Genomic DNA, 21074 nt, shown 5'->3' with positions numbered 1-21074 from the left:
GGTGTTTGAATTGAATGATCATTAATCCAACAATATTTTGTAAGTTGTGAATGAATTGCCAGAAGAAATAATTTCATTCCAATACTGTGCAGCACTTCAACTTTGATTAACATTTTAATTAGTAAGAGCTGACTGAATGGGGAGATGTTTAACTTGTGGCACACATTTGCGATTTTCCTTTTGTTTTTAGAGGAAGTAATTGTGTTGAATTGAAGAAAGAAACGGAAATTAAAATTCAGACACTAACATCAGATCACAAATCTAAGGTAAGCAAACAGCCAATTTTAACACATGCAACTTCTGAAAGAGAGATTTGAGACCCAAGTGGTAGTTAATTTCCTTGGAAGCATATGAATCATTTTCAGCAATAATAACATGTTGAAAAGAATGGGAGTAATTGAGTGTCTAAAAGTGTTCCTTAAAAAATTTTTTTAAAGCAACACGAATTTCCTGCTGTTTTGAAATTTTTGAAGAAAGAGTCGTATTTGTGCCTCGTGAAGTGAAACTGGTCATTTGTGTCAGCTCTAGTTAAACAAAGAGAATGTGTGTTATATGAAATTTGGATGCTAAATACATTCCCAAAATACATACATAAAGAAGCTTCTATTTCATTTTCCGTCATTGTCGCCGTGGCCTTGGTAATCTGTTTCTTAGGGAATGAGGACTCCAAGTTGCTCTTGAGCCAAATGCCTTCTTACTTCTAGTGGGGATTTTTTTCCCCATTGTTTCGTTGCTTTGTTTTCTACAAGGTCCTGGAGAATAAAAGTGCCCTGGGACTCAATCTCAGCTAATTTGGAAAAGCTGGTCTCAAGGTCATGGCTCACATGGAGTTGCTCAGAGCTGTTTCCTCTGTACTTCCATCCCACTACTGTGTTCACTGACTCCCTATTTCCTTTGGAAGTCTTATCCAGGACTTTTTGACATGTTTTTGAAAGCTATCCAGACTAGAGGGTGGCCGGGACACCAGAAGGCTCATCCATGTACAAAATCATCTGGAGAGAGGGCAGTACTGGAGACTGACCCCAGTGAAATCTATAACCTGTAAAAAGAATCAGACAAGAACAGAAAATTCACACAAACACAGCCATCTTTGAGGCTAGAATAACTTTTCATCTTGCCTTCTTTTAACTTCAGTCTTTGGTTTTATTATTTCATGTGGAGAAAATCTTGGCTTTCTAAACAAAGTTTGCATTCTTGTTGCTGCCCTCTCAGTTGCAGATGTAGCAACCCCACCCCCAGGAATAAAACCTAAAGTACTGTCTTATCTCCCTATCTTCTTCCCCTATGAAAAGTCCAGAACCCTTTCCTAAAATAAAAGTTAACTTAAAAAATAAAAAATTTATTCCTCTCTCAGTGAAACAAACTCTCTGAGGAGCACTGGCTCCCAATCATCCAGACATAAGCTCCAAAACTCATTTGAAGTTACATTACATAGAAATGTCTTTGCTCTGATCTCTCTCTCACCTATGTCACTCAGAGTCTGGAGTTAAGTGTCATTTGTACACAAGGAACATCCAAATGTTCATTAATCTTCCAAATCCAATAAATGTGACTCATGTTCTCCCTTTCCACAAATATATTCTGTTTCTGAGCCCTGTTCCTTTCAAAATCCTGCTGTCAAACTGGTTGCCTTCAATTTAATCCATACCTGGAAAAAAAGATTGATTTTCTTGTCCACTCCCATGTCAGGTTCTAGGATGACATCTTGAAAGGAGACTTAACGGTAAGATTTGAACTGTAAGACTTCAGTGTAAGACTTGAAATTCCAAGCTTCTGATTATTGGATAATTCCCAAAGAACTCCTCTGCAAGTCATCCCCCTCTGAAGCTTCCTCTAATGATTTTCAATGTCCTGCTCACTGTGGTTCCATCAAAATTGCCCAGATTATTTACCAACCTCTTTTGTTTCAACTGCTGTGTGTGGGCCCTTGAATTATTCCTGGAGATCATTCAAAGGTTTGCAAGCAACAGGTTGGAAAACAGTGCTCAAGACCATAGGGAAATTAACTTTTATCTTAGATGAAGGTAGGTGCAATTAAAGTAGATTAAATTCTGAGATGCTTAATGCATTACACTTGATATACTAGGAGTTTGATTAATTAACAGTTCTTCAGCATTTCTCAGCATTTGGCCCACTAATTTTGATATCAGATTGGAACATAATTCATCTTCAATTACAGCTCATGTCCTCCAGTACAGCTCTGTGCCACAATGTGCCTGTACACACCTTTGGCACCAAAGAGACCTTTTCATCTACAAAACTCCTCCTGTCATGAGGAAACATCCAGCCCGAGTTTGACATAGAATATTGAAATTAAATCTGAATGTCCCAATGTGTACTTCACACACAATTAACCTAGCAAATGCAAATTACTCCCCTGCATTAGGAAAGTAGGTCCCAATATCAAGCAGGCAGAGGATGAAAAGAAAATAAAGGAAAGATTACTTCAAAGATCATTCCTGCTTGAATTTAGTTGCTAAACAAATTTCTTGCATATATGCTGTGCAAAAGAAGGTTCCTTATCAGGATTTTAATTAGTCTCTTAGGTCCAGTGTAGGAACAGATGAAAGGACAGGCTTGCAAAGACAGTCTGCAGAACAGGAAAGAGAGAAGTTAGCTGATGGTTATTTTTCCTATCCTTTAGGACGAGCAACACTGCCTTAATAGGAGAAAGTAGGACAAGAGTGCAGCCCAGTGAAAATTAAATAGTCATTTCAACTATGCTGCTAATAAATCGGAGAAAAGCAGAGATATTCTCTGAATTTACTACAGCTGAACTTTGAAGTGTATCACAGATCTGCAGCAAAATTGGATTTCAGATGATTTAATGGCCATGAGTTCTAAGCTGTTCGGAATCTGAGTCAAATTGGGTATTTAAAGTCTGTTACTGGTGTTTGGCACATCCCTTACAGCCTTCTCATCAGGTTATATCTTGCTGTACCTGAAATGAGACTTCTGCCTTGGTGGATGTGTAATAAAAGAAACCTTCTCTGTCTCTCACATCCCTAGAGAAAAGCTCGTTTTACAAGGAGGTGTATCTGCTTCTTAGACTGCCTGCTGCTTCTGGAATTAGCAGCACATCACAGCACATCTGTCCATGAACACAGGCAGCGTGTTTTTCTGATTATTACTTCCTTCTTAGATTAAATACTTTATCTAAGTATTACCACACTGTCACCTTGCAGGGTTTTTCTTCGGGAGTTGGACTCAATAATTCTATGAGATGTTACATGATTCTTTGGTATCAGTGTACTTGAGAGTCAGAATTCCTGCCTTCAAGTTCCTCTGTGGTTTATAGCATTCACCATTTAAAAACAATTATCACATTATTCATTTGCAATGAGCCCTTGAGTCTTTGTTCCTCTGTGTTTGTTTGGGCTTTGTAAACTCTTTGCAACAAAGTCACAAAATACTTGCTTTCACCATGGCTTCCAGTATTTATTTCACTATTTTATTGTCATGCTTCGTCTTTCACGCAAAGTTCATTTTGCATTTTCTCTACAGCGTAAGGAGGCTTTAAATAAAAGCAAACTCTTCTTTGTTTCCTGGAATGCCTGTGGTGGTGGTGAACACTTGACCTCCTGCTCCCTGGGCCACATCACAGCACTTGTCTTTTTGAAATATTAATAATTTCTAACACTGTGACTGTGGGAGTTTTCTGAAGGCACAGTCCCTTTGCTGCTGTGCTCCAAATTACACCCAGGATTTTGGACTGATCTACCTGCACCATTTTTTATTCAAATTGTGGATAGAGCTGACTCCATCTGGAAACTCTGCATTGAATATAAATAAGGAACGTGTTTTCCTAAAACCTTCAGCCATGACTTCTAGCTCTCCTAAGTTCATCCTAGGTCTCCCTGGGGGTTGGTAAGCCAAATGAGGTCTCACTGTTGAGAGGAGATTCATGCAACCTAACTCAAGTGTCTTGGTGCTTGAGGCCCTGCAGATACAAGAGAGGCAGAGAGTATCTAAGTGATAAATCCTGCTTTGGAATTGCTCACCTTTTCACACCAGTGGTTCAAGGAGCTTGGGCTAAACTTGGCCCAAACTAAAGTGCCCTAGGTGGTGCCAGGGGTGAGCCTGGAGTGTCTGTCCCTGAGCCTCTCAAAAACTCCACCTGAAAAGTTAGTCTTTCTTCCTTCACAACATCCAAGCATTTATTTTTACTCATTTTAAAACTGAATCCTCGTATTTTTCTGGCTCTGAAGGCAGTACTTATGAACACCTTATTAAAAATACTACTCCCACAAACTGCACCACATCCTTCATATAATTTCATAGTTGACAGGCTCTGGGCTTAGTAGTATACTTCCCCACATGCACAAAAATAAGCATGGCTCATTTTGCTGGAGGCACACTGACTCTTAAACCCCCTGATGGAATTGGGCCTGTCTTAGTCATACCAACTTCTGCCTCACAAGGCTTTTGTTGTTCTCTGTAGAAAACTCCAGGTTGCTCTCTATCAGCTGCATGTATCAGTTTTGATATGAGACCACAATTTAGCTATAGTTAAGTGCAGATCTGGCTTTCAAGTAGTGGTAGTCATCCTGATGTGTTCCAGAATTACTCACTTCTTTATTTCATTAGATTCCCTCTTTATTAAGCAACATGAGCTTTAGGTAAGAGGCATCTCAGGCATCACCTTCAGAGGAGCCTCTCTGGGGCAGAATGGAAAATGGGGCTGATAAAATCTCCACTTTTTTCACCTTCACCACTGTGTGCAAGACAATCTGTTCCTCATTATGCAAACCCCAGCTAAAATACTGGCAGCATTCTCTCACTTTCTAAGCAAAATTATGGCAATTTTTGATAGAAAGGATCCAGTTTGCTTTCGCAGAAGATGACCCAGATGTTATTGGTTGCAGTTGAAATGAGTGCCTGAAAATGGATTTATTGGGGGGCACATTTTGTATACCATTTATGGAAAAGTAGGATAACATGTCAAAACACCCAAAGATAATTATTAAAGGTTAATAAAACATATCTTTCTATTAGCTTCTTTTCAAAATCAGTGAGTGTGATATATTATTATAATAACCACTCTGGTGATTTAGACTTCTTAATACTGTCTCTTGGGAACATTCCAAAACTTTAATCTCATTATTCATGTGAGTCTTGGGAGATAAGCAAGAAAAGAATACTTGTCAGATTCCCTGCTCACTTAATGAATATAAAACAAAGATACGTAGACCATCTTCAGAGTCAGGTTGTACTAAATACAGGATTTCTCTGGAAACGCTCTGTGTTTGTGAAACTGTCTCCACAAAATCAAAGGCTATCTTTAAGCCCTCAGAGAAATCCTGCTCACTAGGTTTTGCCATTGTTAAGTTCAGTACTTTTAAGATACATATATTTCTTGGCAACAAAAGTGTGAAACTGTTTTATTATTAACTCGGTGTTAGAGAAGGTTTTAAAACAATGGTAGTACAGTGAAGAGCCTATTTATTCAGACAGTCTATTCAGGGCACTTTAGATAATCGTGTCCTAATAGTAGGGTTTGGTTTACATCTGTTTTTTATACCACCCAGCAGTGTCCTCAGTGGCTTTGCTATCTGTGAAGCAACTTCATTTATGCAACTTCCTTTTTCATAATTTAGATGTGTTCTTTAGAACCTGTTTCATTATTGTCTTTACATCACCTTCAGCAGCAGGAAGAGCTGCTCCATCTGGGAGCTTCTAACAAAGCTGGTGTTACCTTCCCACAGGTCAAAGAGATCGTGGCTCAGCACACCAAGGAATGGTCGGAGATGATCAACACGCACAGCGCCGAGGAGCAGGAAATCCGCGACTTGCACTTGAACCAGCAGTGTGAGCTACTGAAGAAACTGCTCATTAATGCTCATGAACAACAAACCCAGCAGCTCAAATTTTCCCATGACAGGTGAGCAGGGCAGTGCTGCCTAATAATGAGGGCTTGGTTTAGGTTTGCTCTGTGTAATGCTGTAGTTTTTTGCATTGACAGCTCCTGTACTGCTGCCAAAGGCACTGGGCTGAATGCACGATAGAAGTAAAAGAAGTGACCATAGAAGGTTTAGGTAGTGTCCTGGTTTGAAAGACAGGTGTCTGCTAAGGAAGGTGAGAACCTCTCTTAGAACAGAAAATGTGACCCCCTTCCCTCCAAATTATTATAACTCTGAAATTACGGGGCTTTCAGGCAAAGATATGGGAAAAGGAATGGCAGTTCTTTACTAATACATATATATATAAAACAAGGCAAACAAACACCACCAACTCTGGCAGCAGCAGCAGCAAACAGAGCAGCAGCCCAGCACCAGCCTCTCTCGGCTGCAGGTGGTTTCCCCTTGGGTGCAGTTCCGCTCACAGCCGGCAGGGGCGCTGGGGGCTCCCGGCCGGGCAGGGCGGCTGCGATGGTTCCCCGCGCCTGCAGGGGGCGCTGTGGCGCGAGCTCGGCCGCATCTCCCTCACGGGGTAATGGCGGGCGCGGCGGTGGAAGAGATAGAAAAGGGGCTTCCTTTATAAACTCACGGTGGGTAGCTGGTCCCGATGCCCCTCCGCATGGCGAAAATGAGCTGTAGCAGGAACCTTGGAGCAGCGGCTGGAATGGCAGAGGCGGGCACACCCGGGGTATCAAAGGAGATGTATCAGAAACTCCACAGCTGTAGCAGGAGCCGTGGGGTGTGCCGGCAGGCAGGGGGTGCGGTGTTATAGTGTAGCCAAAAACCCGGAGCAGCGGCAGAGAAGCAGCGGGGCTGGGCAGTGGCGGGAGGGGCTCAGGGTCCCGGGTTTTCCCCTGAGGCACCGCAGTAGGTGGTGAGGATCCTTTCTAGTGAGATCGGGTGTTCGTAAGGTCCCAGTGCAATGGCCGCTCTTACGAGCGGAGCTTCACTCATGGTAGGAGAGGACAGTAGGAGACGGAACCCCGCAGTGGTGGCACATTCTCCCCACAGCAACCACAGCCTGTCTCCCCTTTGATCCCAAGAGCGATAGGAGCCAAGCCCAGCCCCTCACCCTCCAGCCAAAATCTCGAGGTATCTCTGCCCTTCCCAAGAGAAAAGCCCCATAACTACGAGAGTGCAGCTGCACCCTTCCCCCCACCTTGGCCGCTTCTTTTGTCTCTCATAAGTACGGGTCGTTATCGTCTCTTAGCAACAAATGGGACAAAATTCCCTGAGAGAAAGAAAAAAAAGGAAAAATCCTAACCTCCAACAGGTAGATGTAGGAGTGGGCTTCTTAGCTGGTTTAGATCATCTGAACCTCATTAAAGGCAGCAGGGGTGATGAAGCATTGGTAGTTTGCACTGGCTTTACCCAGGAACTTCAACTGAAAGGCTGGAAACTGAGAAGTATCAAATACGGAAATATCCTTTGGAGTTGCTGTCAGCTGTGGACTCATGTTTATAGCACTGGTGGCTTATAAGACAGATCCATGAAAAGTGAGGTCTAAAGGGTTTGCAGGATAAGCTACATTAGACTGATGTGTTATCTACAATATCCTGCTATAATCACCTAGAAGATGCTACATGACACTACTGCTTTTGTAATTAACCGTCCTGCCTATTTGAAATCAAATAAAATTAAATACACATCATAGTCACAGTGCTAAAAGTGGTGGTAAGTAGAGGAATCATTTTTTTATCCTATATTCTATTATTCAGAGCAGCCTAAAAGCATATGAACATAAAATTTGTGCATACACATACACATATATATTCATACATATGTAGATTCATAGGTAATTGTCTTCAGCACCTTTCACATAAAAAGCGTGGGGGAAAAGAAATAAATAAATCACATTTGAAGAAGGAATTGAAATTATTTTTTAAAATTCCTGAGTGAAAAAACAGCTTATCTTTGCATCAGAGAGAACACATGCTGGGACCTGCAAGCTTTCCATCCAACAGAGAATTGTCCCAGCAAAAGGCTTGTACTGAGTTCATCTTTATGTTAATCTCTGTGTTAGCCCATCTATTCAAGCTGACCTGCAAAACACATCCAGTCAAATATGAAGTCCAAAAATTAAATTTTTAATTATTAAATTATTGTTAAAATTATAATATTAATTATTATTAAATTATTATTAAAATTCATCATTCAAAAGTTATTAGCCAGAGGAAGGTGCAGTCCTTGGTGCTGTACCTCTAAATCATACTTGGCTGCATCAGCCCAGGAAATCACATCACTTTCTTTTTTGAGTCTTTTTTTCTATCCTACTGGAAATTCATCAGAATGCTTGGAAGATAATTTACTAATATATGGCCTGGGAAAGTAAATTTTTTGTTTTCCATATGTATTTCCATGTTCTCTTAACTTTGCTAGAAGCTGTCATTAGATATACATTAAGGCAAAACTTACATTTTTTTATAAGTTTTTTTTCCCTCACAGTTTTAGTATTTGGGTGTAGAATTTCTGTATCTGTATGTTGTTTAAACAGCCCTCCATCATTTCTTGTCTATGATTCTTGTATTAGCAATGGATTTTGCTTTCGTACTACAAATCATCTGTGTTCAGTCCATATATTGCTCTGTGTTTAAAGCTACTAAGAACCAGATCTGAAAATCTACATCCTGATAAATCCTGAGAACTTCTTTTGCTCAGCTGTCCCAGGAGTAACAACCTTCAATGTTCTTTCTGCTTTATTCATTGCAATTTAGTGCGTTCCTGCTTATTTGGGAGTTTGTGTGGCAGTCCTAAATGTGCAGACAGGGGACTTTCCTGTTTAAAACTAATTTAAGACTGTGTCTGAACCTATGAATATTTTAGGAGCATTTGGACTGTGAAATACTGACATGTGAATAATAATGCCCCAAAGAGACTTCACACTTCATAATTTGCAAACTTTTTAATGTAATACGTTGTGTGTAGGAAGACATAAATGCATTTATCTGTAGAGGCCAGGAGACAATTCAGGTATATCCACAGGAAAAAAGGGATCTGTGTGAGGGCAGTGTGGGAGGTGGAACAGGCTCTCAGCAGGCTGATGTTACCACTTCCCTCTCTCTGAGCTGGGTAATGAGTTGGGTATCACAACAGAGGGCACAGGGCTGGTAGCAAGAGATCAGTAATCTAAAATGATGCAGTTGCCTGCTGTAGGGAAGGTGCTTTCCCTCCATGTGCAGCACAAAAAGCAATTACTGTCTGTGCTTTGAGCTCATTTAAAAACAAAGCAGAAGGCAGCAGATACTGCTAAAAACCTGAAGCTTATAGAGCTCCAGGGGTGCTGAGCCCCCTGCCTCCCCAGCCTGAGTTACCTTGACTGATCTGGATGTGGTGATCCTGCAGCAGTTCAGAAATCAGGGACATGAGGCTGTTGTTCACAAGCATTATGTACTCCAGATAAAATAACCTGAGAGAGAGAAAAATTGTGTAGTGGGTTTTTTTAACAGAAGAAGAGATTTCTATTTATTCAAACAATACTGGTGTCAGAAAATAACATGTTAATGCACTTCGATGTCATCTAAATATGTATATATAAATTCCAAGGATAGACTTGCATGCTTAAAGTTAAGTATCCCTTCAAAATACATGTTTGTATAAATTTCAGAGGTGCAGTCACTATGACCCAGTGGGGAATCAGCAGCTAAATCTTGCAGTGCCACAATTTCAGAATCCTTTTTTTCTTACTTTCTTTACCATCCTGGCTTATCCACTTCTTCCAGTTACCTCTGGCTCCAGGAATCACCACTGCTTGTGGGAGGGAGAGTGTTTTTCCTGGAGACAATGTGATTTGTTGGCCCTTTCAGCCACCTCCGTGGCCAGTGCCTCATTTCTAAATCATCAGTGATGCACAGTAGTCCTCTAATCCTCTTAACTTCTTTCACTCTAAAATTGTATCCGATGCAAACAGGCTAAGTCAGTTTGAACACCTCCACCAACTTTTTTCATATCCTTCAGCACAGTAATCAAAATAAATTATTTCAGCACTCCTCTTAAGACAGTGTGCTTGAAAATCACTTCAATTTCAGTATAGAAAATAAAAGCTTTTATTTGGAGAAAGAACTGTTGGAATGAAATGTGCTCTCAACACATCATTTTTTTAGAACCCAGACTAATTTTTGCTGTGATACCACTGCTTTTAACTCTGTGTTCAGGAAATGCTTCGCCTTATGAACTCTTGGAGGCAAAAAACAAAAAAGGCATCACACTTCTTTAATAAAAAAATTTAAAAAGCTCTCTCATTTCACAGAAAAGGCTAAAAGGTTCACTGAGCCAGAAGGAGAAATGAAACACCAGCCTGACCATGGCCTAAATCACTCTTTTTTCAGGCCCAAAGGGCTCTCCTCAGGCCCAAAGTAGAAGATTTAAAAGGAAGTCTGTCAGCTCATAGCACAGCTAGCAAATATTATTACTGTTGATACTGCTGATACCTTCTGAGTGCAGGATTTGTAAATTTTTTAGGCAGTTCTAAAAGATAAATTGCATTTTCTCAGTATCTGACAGTAGCTCATATTAGGACAACGCGTATAATAGGGAGAAAAGAGAGTGGTTTATACCCTTTTACTATATTCAAAGTGTAAAAATGCTTTAAATGGGTCTTTCAGATTATATTCCCTGGAATAAATGGAGATTTCTGGATGCCTGCTCAAGCTGTGTAAATTCCCCCCAAAGGAAGGGAATTTTCATGTTGTTTGTTTTTTCCTCTTCCTTAACTCGTCAAGGAAAAAGTAACCACAGTGTAGAGGAACCCAACCTCCACAACTGTTGTATCTTAAGCATTAATGACTTTGTTTGGTTTTGCCCAGGGAAAGCAAGGAGATGCGTGCCAACCAGGCTAAAATATCGATGGAGAACAGCAAAGCCATAAGCCAGGACAAATCTATCAAAAACAAAGCTGAAAGAGAGAGGTGAGTATCATTTCCTGATAAGGGAAGTAATGGGTTAATTCTATTAAAACCATGCTTTTATGTATGGAAACAAGGTCTGATGACTGTGCTGGATATATTTTTAGATGACAATTTTTGGAAAAAATGGTGATTTTCTCATAGTTATCCTTTTAATAACTCTGAGGCCCAGAACATCTTTGACTAACTAGAGTAGGTCTAATCACACTATTACATTTAAATTATTGTACTTCAAAAGCATTATACTTTCCTGCTTTTTCAGTGAAATGAGGGCCTGACTGAGAAGGGAGTAAAAGCAGAATGTACACGATGATGTCTCATAAGCCTTTGGGGTTTCCCCTTCACTTTGGCCTTGCCATCTGGCTCATTCTTTCCCTTTTTACATCCCTTCCTTGGCACTGGGCTATTTTGATACCAAAGCCTGAACCTGTTCCGGCTGAACCAAGTCCCTTGAGTGCTGCACACTCCCAGCTCATCAGGAGGATGAGTTGTCAGAGCCCTTGGTAACTGTTTGCTTTGTTGTGTCAGACCTCACTAATGACTCCAAGATAAATCTGTTCCCAGATCCGAAAGCAGTTCTGGTTTGCAGGCTGATTCAACTTTTTGAACTATTTTTGTTCTCTTTCATGGCAGAAATCTTAGGAAGAGACGCTTCAGTTATTTTATGTAACTATTAATTGTATATTTATATTTTTGCTTAAATAGCAGCTTTAAGAAGCTTGCAGTATTGATATGTGTAACTTTGCTTGTGATCATCAGATTATTTTTTTCCATTACCACTCCTAAGACACACAGCACTTTTTGTATTCCAAAACTGACAGCAGAGTGCAGCAAGGGATGCACAAATTAATGAAACAAAATTTTTTGACGTTTTGACCACCACTCTTGAGTAAGGAAAGCAAACTTCATTCACAACAGTCAAGTCTTCAGTCATACTGCTAATTTACTTGGAAATCTCTAAGTGTAAAGTTGTGTAGCCAGGGGAATGTACAATTTGTCATTAGTCCCACCTGGTACAGATAATCAGAAGACAAAAGACGCCTTGAGAGTTTGTGATTCTCTCTATTGTAGCTTTTGGGTTTCTTTTTTTCCAATGAGTCTTCATGGAGAACGTTTGCATTTTTTCAGGCGAGTCAGAGAACTGAACAGCAGCAACACAAAAAAGTTCCTGGAAGAGAGAAAAAGGGTAACTATAACTTTGACAAGTCACTGAGCACTGTTTCTGCATATTCTTTTTCATTCCTCTGTGGTTAGAATCCAGCTCTAGTAGATTTTTGTCTTTGCTTTGTTCTACGTACTTGTAGCATAAAAGGTGTGACATCTGTACAAGATGAAGCTATTTTGAATTAACAGAATTACTGTTCATTCCTGTGTGTTTGCCAAGTCTGTGTGTTATGTGCAATATGTATATATCAATTAATAAAGAATTAGTATTAAGCTTTTCTTAAGATTGGTTGGCATACTAGGTGTCCTCTGATGTTTCATGCCATCTAAATGGGGCAAGACACCATATATGTGTATATCTTCCAAGCAGGTTTTTATTTTATTTGTTAATAATGTGTTATATTCTCTCCCCCCCACACACCTTATTTTCTCTCAATTACAGCTGGCAATGAAGCAGTCAAAGGAAATGGATCAGTTGAAAAAAGTTCAACTTGAGCATTTAGAAGTCTTGGAGAAGCAGAATGAGCAGGTATCTTGTTTTAAAGGCTTAAGAGAAAAGCAAGCTAGAGAAAACAGTAACCAGAGTCAGACTGAATAGAATCCTTCTGAATGTAAGTCTGTACCAAAATGGGGACTTTTCATGATCACTGCCTACTTTGGTAGTCAAAATGAAGAGATGAGGTGGCTTAAATGATGATACAGCACCAGATTTGTTTCAGCTGAGCCTGTGGGAGCTGAACTGCTCAGCCAGAGTGCCCTTTCAGCTGTTTAGCCACACTGATACTCCTTAGCTGGATATGACAGTCATTAAGGACCCAGCATATCCATTTTACTTACTCCCCAAAAGTAACTCAAGCAAATCAGTTTCCTTCATTTTGGAACTTACATGTCTAGTACTGATTGAAAAATTAGAGGTGAAATGTACCCAGAGCATCCCTGAACTCTGAGAGACACTGAGTTTGGACTGAATTCTAAAGATGTACGGTAGCATGGGGAGTTTTATCTGTACTAGTACACCCTTTCCTAATTAAAATATCTTATTATTTTCTGCTAGTTTATAAGCCCTTTTTTTTTTTTTTTTAATTGAAAAACTACTTGGCAAGGAAAGGAAAATTATAATCTTATTTCTGGTGGAAGCAACACTCTGTTCTGAGCAGATCCCTTGCTGAAAGGTTGAGCCAGAAGAGCTGGAATAATTGCATGGACTTGCAGTACTGCACTTAAAAATGTAAACTGCAAGGGGAATATAATATACCCAGCAGTTCAGTGAGGTGAGAGAGAAGGGGAGCATTTAATAGCCACTACTTTCTGTTTAATACCCATTACTGTCACAGGTTATATACTCACTTCTGTGTTTGTTAAATGTTCACAACTTGAACTCTCTGGAAGACACCATAATACAAATTAAAGCCATCTTGCAGAGGGGTAGGAGCCCCTGGTCAGCCTCGTTCCCCATTGGTTGGTTTGTGTTCCCCTGCGCAGGCAAGGACCCTCGGGTCCCGTGATTGAGCAGTTCCTCGGCAGAGCCCTGGCCATGCGGCTGGAAAATAAACATCTCTGAAACATCTATCAAGAATCTGTCCATATATATTTCTTTTCCACGGGCCTCGTTGTCTGATACACGTGTTGCAGTTTCCCCACTGTAACAGGTAGGGAAGGGAAGAGTACAGGCAAATCAAGTATTTCCACTGTCAGAAGAGAGTCCTACAGGCCCAAAGCTGCAGCCTGGGTAACTCCCAGGGGATGACAGCTCTGTAAGATCTCAGGTGGCTGCTACCACCGAGCCCCAGCCACCACGGCTCTGCTGATCATTCCACCTCCTCCTGGAAAACAACCACAAGTCCCACTCTGATCCCTGAGAGGGTTGCTGTAGATGCCATCTCCAACATCCAGCATGAATGAATCACTCAGTCAGTCTGCTCCTGAGCAGTATCTAAAGGCAGGGAGGCAGGATCTGGGGGAGGCAGGACCTGGGGGAGGAAATTGGGTTATGGCAGATCTGTAGCATCACTGTGATAGCTGACAGAAAATGATGGGCTTGATCTAGAGCTATGGTGTTATTAGTTCTTTCTTTCCATTGGCTTCAGAGAGCTTTGGATCCATTTTTTAAAAACATGCAGAGAGGAGAGAATGATTCTGGTTGTGCTTTTGACCATAATGTGATAACCACGTTCTGTATAAGGGAGCTGGGATAAGTGTGAGTCACTGAAGGGTCACCTCTTTGAGCAATTAGATGCTTCCTCACTTGGGCTTACAGCTCTGCAGCTGAGGGATGGCAACAGCCTACGTGAGTTTGCTCATTTGTCATTTGAGTCAGCTTAAATCATCAGATATTAAATGGAATAAGCTTCTCCATGTGCTGGTTATCACTTCTGTGTGGGCATGTGGTGGCCTCCGCCACAGGGGTTGTCCTTAACAGCTTTTTAACTCACTCTAATTTGATCCATCAGAGCGTGTATTTCCATGTGTGCTGTTCGGACCATTTCCTTGTAGCCCCAAAAGTGCACCATTGCAACCCCCAGCTGGCTGTGGTTTCATTGGTATATACATTGATGTATCAAAGTTGCATCCAGGTGGTATTTGTTTAATGAGAATTTCAAAAAGCTTTTTTTTCCTGATCGAACAAGGCAAGAAAATTTTCATACAAATATACAATGGAGAAAAGTAGAATTATGTGTGGAAACAGCCTTCAGTACAAACTGTTATGAATTTAAATTTGTTTTGTTTTATGTATGTTTTCCTTGCATTAATTTTTCAATCTCACTTCAGTTTTCATTCATTTAATTTGCTTCTTGTTGTATTACTCGATTTTGACATTTTTATTTTTGTACAAACAGCTTTTGAAATCCTGTCATGCAGTGTCTCAAACACAAGGTAGGATGGACGTATAATAAGCAAATTATTATTTCAGTGTGCTTTCCTTCTAAATTAAATCATTATCATTGGAGCCCTCCTTGTAAATGCAACCATTGGGAAGTGCCATTGACATAGTGAGCACAGTGTTAATCTTGTTTGCACACAGATATTTGAGCCTGACACAATATTAACAGTATTTTGTGCTTTAGCATCTGAAATTCAGATGAATATGAACAGCGATGTGCAGAGGAAATATTTAGAGATTAACTTGTACGTTAGTTGCTGTTACTGGAAGATCTGGTTAGGGTTCCAAACTGTCTGTGAGAGTGTCTATTGATCTAAAAAAAGTAGTTTAGTGTTAACACACATGATTAACTGCTAATGCTGATAGTCAGACAAAGGGTATCCACATATTTTAGTATGGTAATAAAATAAGTAATTCCGCTCTGAGAATAGCGAAATACAGAATAGATGGCTGGAAATAGCTACCTAGTGTCTGTGGAAGAGCACCTTAAAATTCACTTCAAATTGCAACATGTTACAAGCTCTGGCAATTACACTTTATGATGTGGCTGTGCTGCTGTAGCTTCCTAAATAATCGTTACTCCAAGGAATCTGTATTAACCCCTTTCTTGCCAAGGGAAAGAGCTGCACTGGGCTGGAACATCCCCTTGTAGAGCACTGCCTGATCTGAATTACTCCCTTGAATTGGTAACATCTTGCACCACTGACAGCACCCACTGTAACAACATTTATTTATTGACACTAATAATGAAAAAAACCTCTCATTAGGCTAGGGAAAAAAATTTTTTTTTTCTTCTTTTACTGTATGTGTTTCCTAGCCTGTCTGAGATCTCGGGAGAGAATCCTGAAAGCAGAGTCCCTTGGCTGCCCCTGACTCCATGGATCCACTGTAGGTTCCAGAGGCTTGTCCTGTTGCGCTGGTGCGTTCATGTCAGAATGCACTGTTTGACCCAGCCTCAGAACGGCACAAGCGAGATCCTGCTCCTCTGCTAGGTGCTAATGTGGTCTTTGAGGCCAGGTTCTCTAAAAGAATTCTGTACACAATACACTGGGACACAGAATATTTATAGGACTCTGTGCCTGTAGTCAAGTCACAAGCCTGAAACGTGAAATGTGTGAGTCACTAAGGAACAACCACAGGGTTTTGTTTTATTTGGATGTTTCATTTCACACACAGGCAAAATCCAGCCAACGTTTCAGAAGAGGTTGTCCATATTGATTTATTTATTATGTTTCCATATTTTCATGTTAAAATTATTTCTTCATTACTTTCAAGCTTTTAAGTCATTTAAATGGAGAACATTGATTAATTTTTAATCATATTTATGATGGTTGCTTTGCTGTTATCATAATTACTTTTTTTCCCCAAAAGATGATGAGGATGATTAAGCAAGCGCAGGGCTAGATTTTTCAAGAAGGCAGGTATGTTACATCTGCATAAATCCACATTTATCTTGCAAAAGGAATAGAGGTGCACCCTCATTTACTTTCGACCTACATCTGCCCATTTTCACTGATGCAAATATGTTTGCACATCCAGAATAGGTGACTCCATAAGTAGCAGCTTGTATAGCAAAATTCCCTGTCTAAGCAACTCTTACAACTTCTGGGGGAACATAGTTAATATAAATCAAGTCCCCGAAGCATTATTCCCTACATGATGGATATACAGCAGTTACACCAAAGAAAATAGCAGCTTGGATTGTCTCTTCCTGAAACTTGTCCTAATGCTCCTGAGTTTGTATAGATGGTTAGATTGCCCTCTGGGTCAATTTATTCAGGGTCCTTGGGGAACGATTTAAATAACTTCCCAGATTGAGAGCCCTTGGGGAAAATGGAGATGCTGACTCTCAGTTGCTTTAAACTGCAGAGTTTCACACCAAAACGTGGTAACAGGAGAAGAGAGTGTGGCTGTGTGTGCATCAGAGAGGAAGGGAATTTAAAAAGTGCCCTCCCCTCTGAGAGGGGATTCCCAGGCCAGTCACCATTAACACGCAGAGCTTTAACTCTGCCTGCAGAGCCCGAGGCAGGCAGAGTTTATAGTGAGGTCTGGCATGTATTCATTGCTGAATTTTGCATAATGCATTTGGATACAGTTTCAGGTGCATTCACAGTGTGTGATTCCATGGAGCATATAGCAGTATTCTAATCCGGAGGTGAAACACACTCGCTCTGTAATCATAAGGATCTCCAGATCAGACAAAAATTACTTTTTAAAAAGATACTGTTTTTTAAAAATACTGCTTAAAAAAACCTGCCTACTGCAAGGAAGATGTTATACTGGTGGACTTTAGTCATTCCTTGTCTTTATGAAAGAAGTAAGTCCAGATTATAGATGAATTTCAGGCATTAACACATTGCAGTATTCTCACAACAGCAGTAACAATACATTCCCAGATATTTCCTATCTGGAGAAACAGTAAATTGGCATCTGCCTAGCTTCTTCCCCAAAACTGGGGCTTCTGCATTTTACCACATATTTCTTTAGAAAGTCAACCCATGGCTCCCAGAATAGAATAAAAACACATTTCCTAAGAATTTGTAGATTTGTAGATACAAAGATTACATCCGATTTTGAAAAAAGAGTGACATGGGGTGGGGGGACGAGGAGTGTCCAAATAATGTTGTTACCTATCTCTTCAGTGTGTTTTGCCCATGTTTCACTCAGACGCTCTCATGTGAAACGTGCGTCATTGGGAACAAAAGGTCTCATGCAACGCTTCATGCGGTTATTTTGGATTGCAGGCAAAGGAGATGCAGCAGATGGTGAAGCTGGAAGCAGAGATGGATCGCAGGCCAGCAACAGTGGTTTAAAGCCTCAACAAGCAAATTGAAGTTGGAGAGCACAGCATCCTTAAAATGAGAGCAAAATTCAAAATGACATTGCTGAGGTTGAAGAGTGGGATTTTGTTTTGATTTGGTTTTGGCAGGGGTTTGTTTTGGATTTTTTTATTCTTAATATCAAGTGTAGCTACGGACCACCAAGTCTTAAGGTTTGCATTGTTTCTTTTTTAACACTGGGCACTGAATTTCCTTTGTTGGATTTCCGTAAGAATTTCCTTTGTTCAGAAAAACCCTGACCCAAAGATGAAGAGTTTTTTAAACCCCCTCCTGTTTTCCTTTCTGTATCTCACCAGGCACATTGCCTATGTCAGAACCACACAATCAGAGCCTTGAAACACAGGAGATACCTTTAATATCATCTCAGATGGCAACAAAGCTGTAGTTCAAGTCGTGTAATTTCCCATTTGTGTTCTCATGTGTGATCTGCTGTGCAGAAACCCCACGCTGCCAGACACCGCCACGCCACGCCTCGTCAGATGCTCGGCACCTGATGTCCCTGAGCCCACTGAACTGGACCTTATGCCAAGTAATAATTAGGATAGTAAGGAGTTTAGTTTGGGTGATTTTTAAACTGTATTTCAAGTGGGGTTTTTTTCAGGCAGCAGACAGCAGGCAGTTTAAAGGTAACTGCGTATATTCAAAAGTACAGTGTGTGCAAAGTCATCGACTAAATTCATCAGCTGCAGCAGTAACTTGACAGGGTATTTCTGCAGCCTAATGATGTCCTTCACAAGTGCCATATCAACTCTATCATGTCTGAGGGGAGCCAGTATCCTGTAGAAGTTACTGCAGTGGATAACCTGAGGGAAATACAGTGTATTCGTGCCAAAACTGATCAGTGCTCTAAGGAATTATGTGTTAGGCACTTTAAGAAAAGTTTACATCCTACATTGCTTGTATAGAAATTGCATTTTGATCCTGTTGCTGCAGATCCCGGATACTACAGTTCATTTTAACTTAAAAGATTGTTTAAATGGCTTTTGGCAAAAAGTTTGTAACTGTGAAAATGTAAAAAGTATTTATACACTTGGGAAACACAACATTGTAGAAAATCACATACATGTTGCCACGTGATAAAATTAGTAAACAGAAATGCTAAGAGTATGTTTGCATGTGATACAAATGCTACTAAGGCTGTAATGCCTACTATATGACCACAGTCATGCTACTAGCTGGTAAATACTGAGTAAATGTATGGCACAGAATATTGTTTGATTAATTACAAAGACTTTTAGCATTACAAGGTCTCTATATATATGTGTGTATATTAATTACGTGGGCATTCTTGATACTTGTAGTAAAAGAGAAGTACATAACTAATTTAATTTTACACAGAAGTATTTATGCAGATTTTCAGAATTTCATATCAGGAATAACCTTTTTATGTCCATTAGATATAAAACCAATTTGCTAATGTGTTAATTTGCATGTTTCCAGAGCTTGCTGTAGTTATATTGCAAACAATGCATGTAAGCATTCAGCTTGAAATTTGTCCATGCTGCCAATTCAAAGATGACTGCATGGAAAACTGGTAGTTTAGAACAAATCAGATTCCTGATTTCAATGTACTAAGCACCAATTACTTTGTTGTATATGCTTGTACAAACAAATTCTACATATTCCTATAAACAAAATAAATGAAGAGAGATAATTATGTTATTGTCAGTCCTGAGATGAAACTTTCAACTTCTCTAATAAAAACCTTAAAAATTCAAATCCTTTAGTTCTGACTGCAGTGAATTGCAGGGTGGTGGCGTTATTAATTGCAAATTTTTAGCAAGTTGTATTTCCTGTAAAAATGCGCATAGTGTAAATATATTTCTATCACAGTTTATTTAGTCAAAGGAGTCTTTTTTTTTTTTTTTTTTTTTTTTTATTTTATGTAAGTGATAGAAGCACAATGCAGCGCAAGAGAACTGCCCCAGTGGAGTGTAGCAGCACAACCTGGAAAAGCAGCAACCTGAGTGCAGTTTAGCAGCAATGAGACAGAGGTCAGTGATGCTTTAGGTGTTTAAAGCAGGGTTCAAACTTGTGGTGCATATTCAGAATTCCTATTCTGATGCCACAGCCTATGGAGGCATCTCCTGGTCCTTGATGATCCATAATGTTTTAAAAGACAAGTTGTGTACTGAGAGCAACTCCCCCTGCTCTCTAAGCCTGGCTCAAGTGCTGGATGGAGCTGGGAGCAAAAGTGTTTCCAGAGCATGCTGCACAGGACTTTTATTATGATTTTTCCTTCAATTAAAAATGTCCTCTAAAACACAGCTGGTGGAGACAGTGCTGTGAGCTGGAATTTCATACTGTTGCCTACTGCAGTGGCTTCTAGCCTGCAAGGAGAAGCAAATGACAGACCAGGTATGGAGGGAACTGGCTGGTGAAGCATCTTAGGCTCACTTAGAGCATGGCTGGAAAACCCTGCACTACCTGTTAAAGAAACCACTGGGAATGCAGGGCTTGGGTTCAGCCCACGGCCCTCTCCAAGGGAGATGAAACTTGCCTATTTAATTCCTTGGTGAGCATTCCAGCCCTCAGGGGAAAACACAGGTTTTTGGAAGGCTAGAAAATACTGTCCAGAGCCTCTGTCTGAGTCTGTGCTCCCTGCTCATCCATCAATTCAGAGAGAAAAATGGGTTTCTGTGAAATGGCCAAGTAGGAAACGTCAGCTCCCACGCTCAGCTCCCCACATGGATATGTATTTCATCCGCTGACAATTTAGCATAAAATGCAGGCAGTAATTTGAAAGTAAGTGATGAATTTCGTCAGTTAAGTGTTTTGAAATACTGTTTAAGTAGTATTTGATTCAAAAATTATTTGAAGTTTGGCCGCTAATGTAATGAGGTGAGAATTTCCATTGAGATGAAATAGGCTAATCAATTTGAACATTGATACTGAGTTAAAGCAGTTTAAAATGTCATTGCCTGCCAGGGTGATGGATTTCACTTCAGTGAAATTTCATTGAGGGAAGTGGCAGATTCTTCCCTTCTGAACCTCGTCAGATAAATTCAGCTTAGCTGTGATGGGGAGGGTCATGACACCCTGGCCTCAACAGGCAGCCTGCTGTTCTTTCACTTCCAGTAATTTGGGGGTTGGTCATTAACTTGACTGTTTCCAGGTGGGGGCATATTTAACCCCTGTACCACCTGAGTGCAGTTAAGCTGTATCTCCAGAGACCCAAAATACCCTTCAGGGGCTGATTTCCTTGCAGACTTCAGGTGCTGTCGCCCAGGGGCTGCCTGTGACACCAGCTGCAAGAGGCAAACACAATCAGCTGGAAAGCCCCGTTCCTGCTGGATGTGCCAGCAGTGGTCCTGGCTGTCACCGTGCTGTGTGCTCCTTCGAGGAGGCTGGTAAGAGTTGTTACGTCTGGTCATTGGGGGTAGCAAGGGGG

At 40.5% G+C, this 21074-nt stretch overlaps 1 protein-coding gene across 8 annotated transcripts in view; it reads left to right on the top strand.

Annotated features, from left to right (window-relative positions):
- Positions 1 to 19402, top strand: part of PLCB4 (phospholipase C beta 4) — a 186930-nt gene extending 167528 nt beyond the window's left edge. For 6 of the 8 annotated variants that reach the window (XM_042049250.1, XM_042049245.1, XM_042049246.1 and 3 more), the window contains 7 exons: positions 191 to 266; positions 5706 to 5881; positions 10700 to 10801; positions 11927 to 11984; positions 12405 to 12491; positions 14800 to 14836; positions 17588 to 19402. In XM_042049250.1, the coding sequence (XP_041905184.1) occupies positions 191 to 266; positions 5706 to 5881; positions 10700 to 10801; positions 11927 to 11984; positions 12405 to 12491; positions 14800 to 14836; positions 17588 to 17676 (625 nt within the window). In that variant the 3' untranslated portion in view covers positions 17677 to 19402. The remainder of the gene's footprint in view (positions 1 to 190; positions 267 to 5705; positions 5882 to 10699; positions 10802 to 11926; positions 11985 to 12404; positions 12492 to 14799; positions 14837 to 17587) is intronic. The other 2 variants (XM_042049252.1, XM_042049251.1) reach the window with 1 other exon arrangement.
- Positions 19403 to 21074: the final 1672 nt, after the last annotated feature.

This window comes from Corvus kubaryi, unplaced genomic scaffold (assembly GCF_017639235.1).
Source record: "Corvus kubaryi isolate FWS band 111438036 unplaced genomic scaffold, C.kubaryi_AGA036_p1.0 70, whole genome shotgun sequence".
Lineage (NCBI taxonomy): Eukaryota > Metazoa > Chordata > Aves > Passeriformes > Corvidae > Corvus > Corvus kubaryi.
This window is presented reverse-complemented; position numbering and strand designations above follow the sequence as displayed.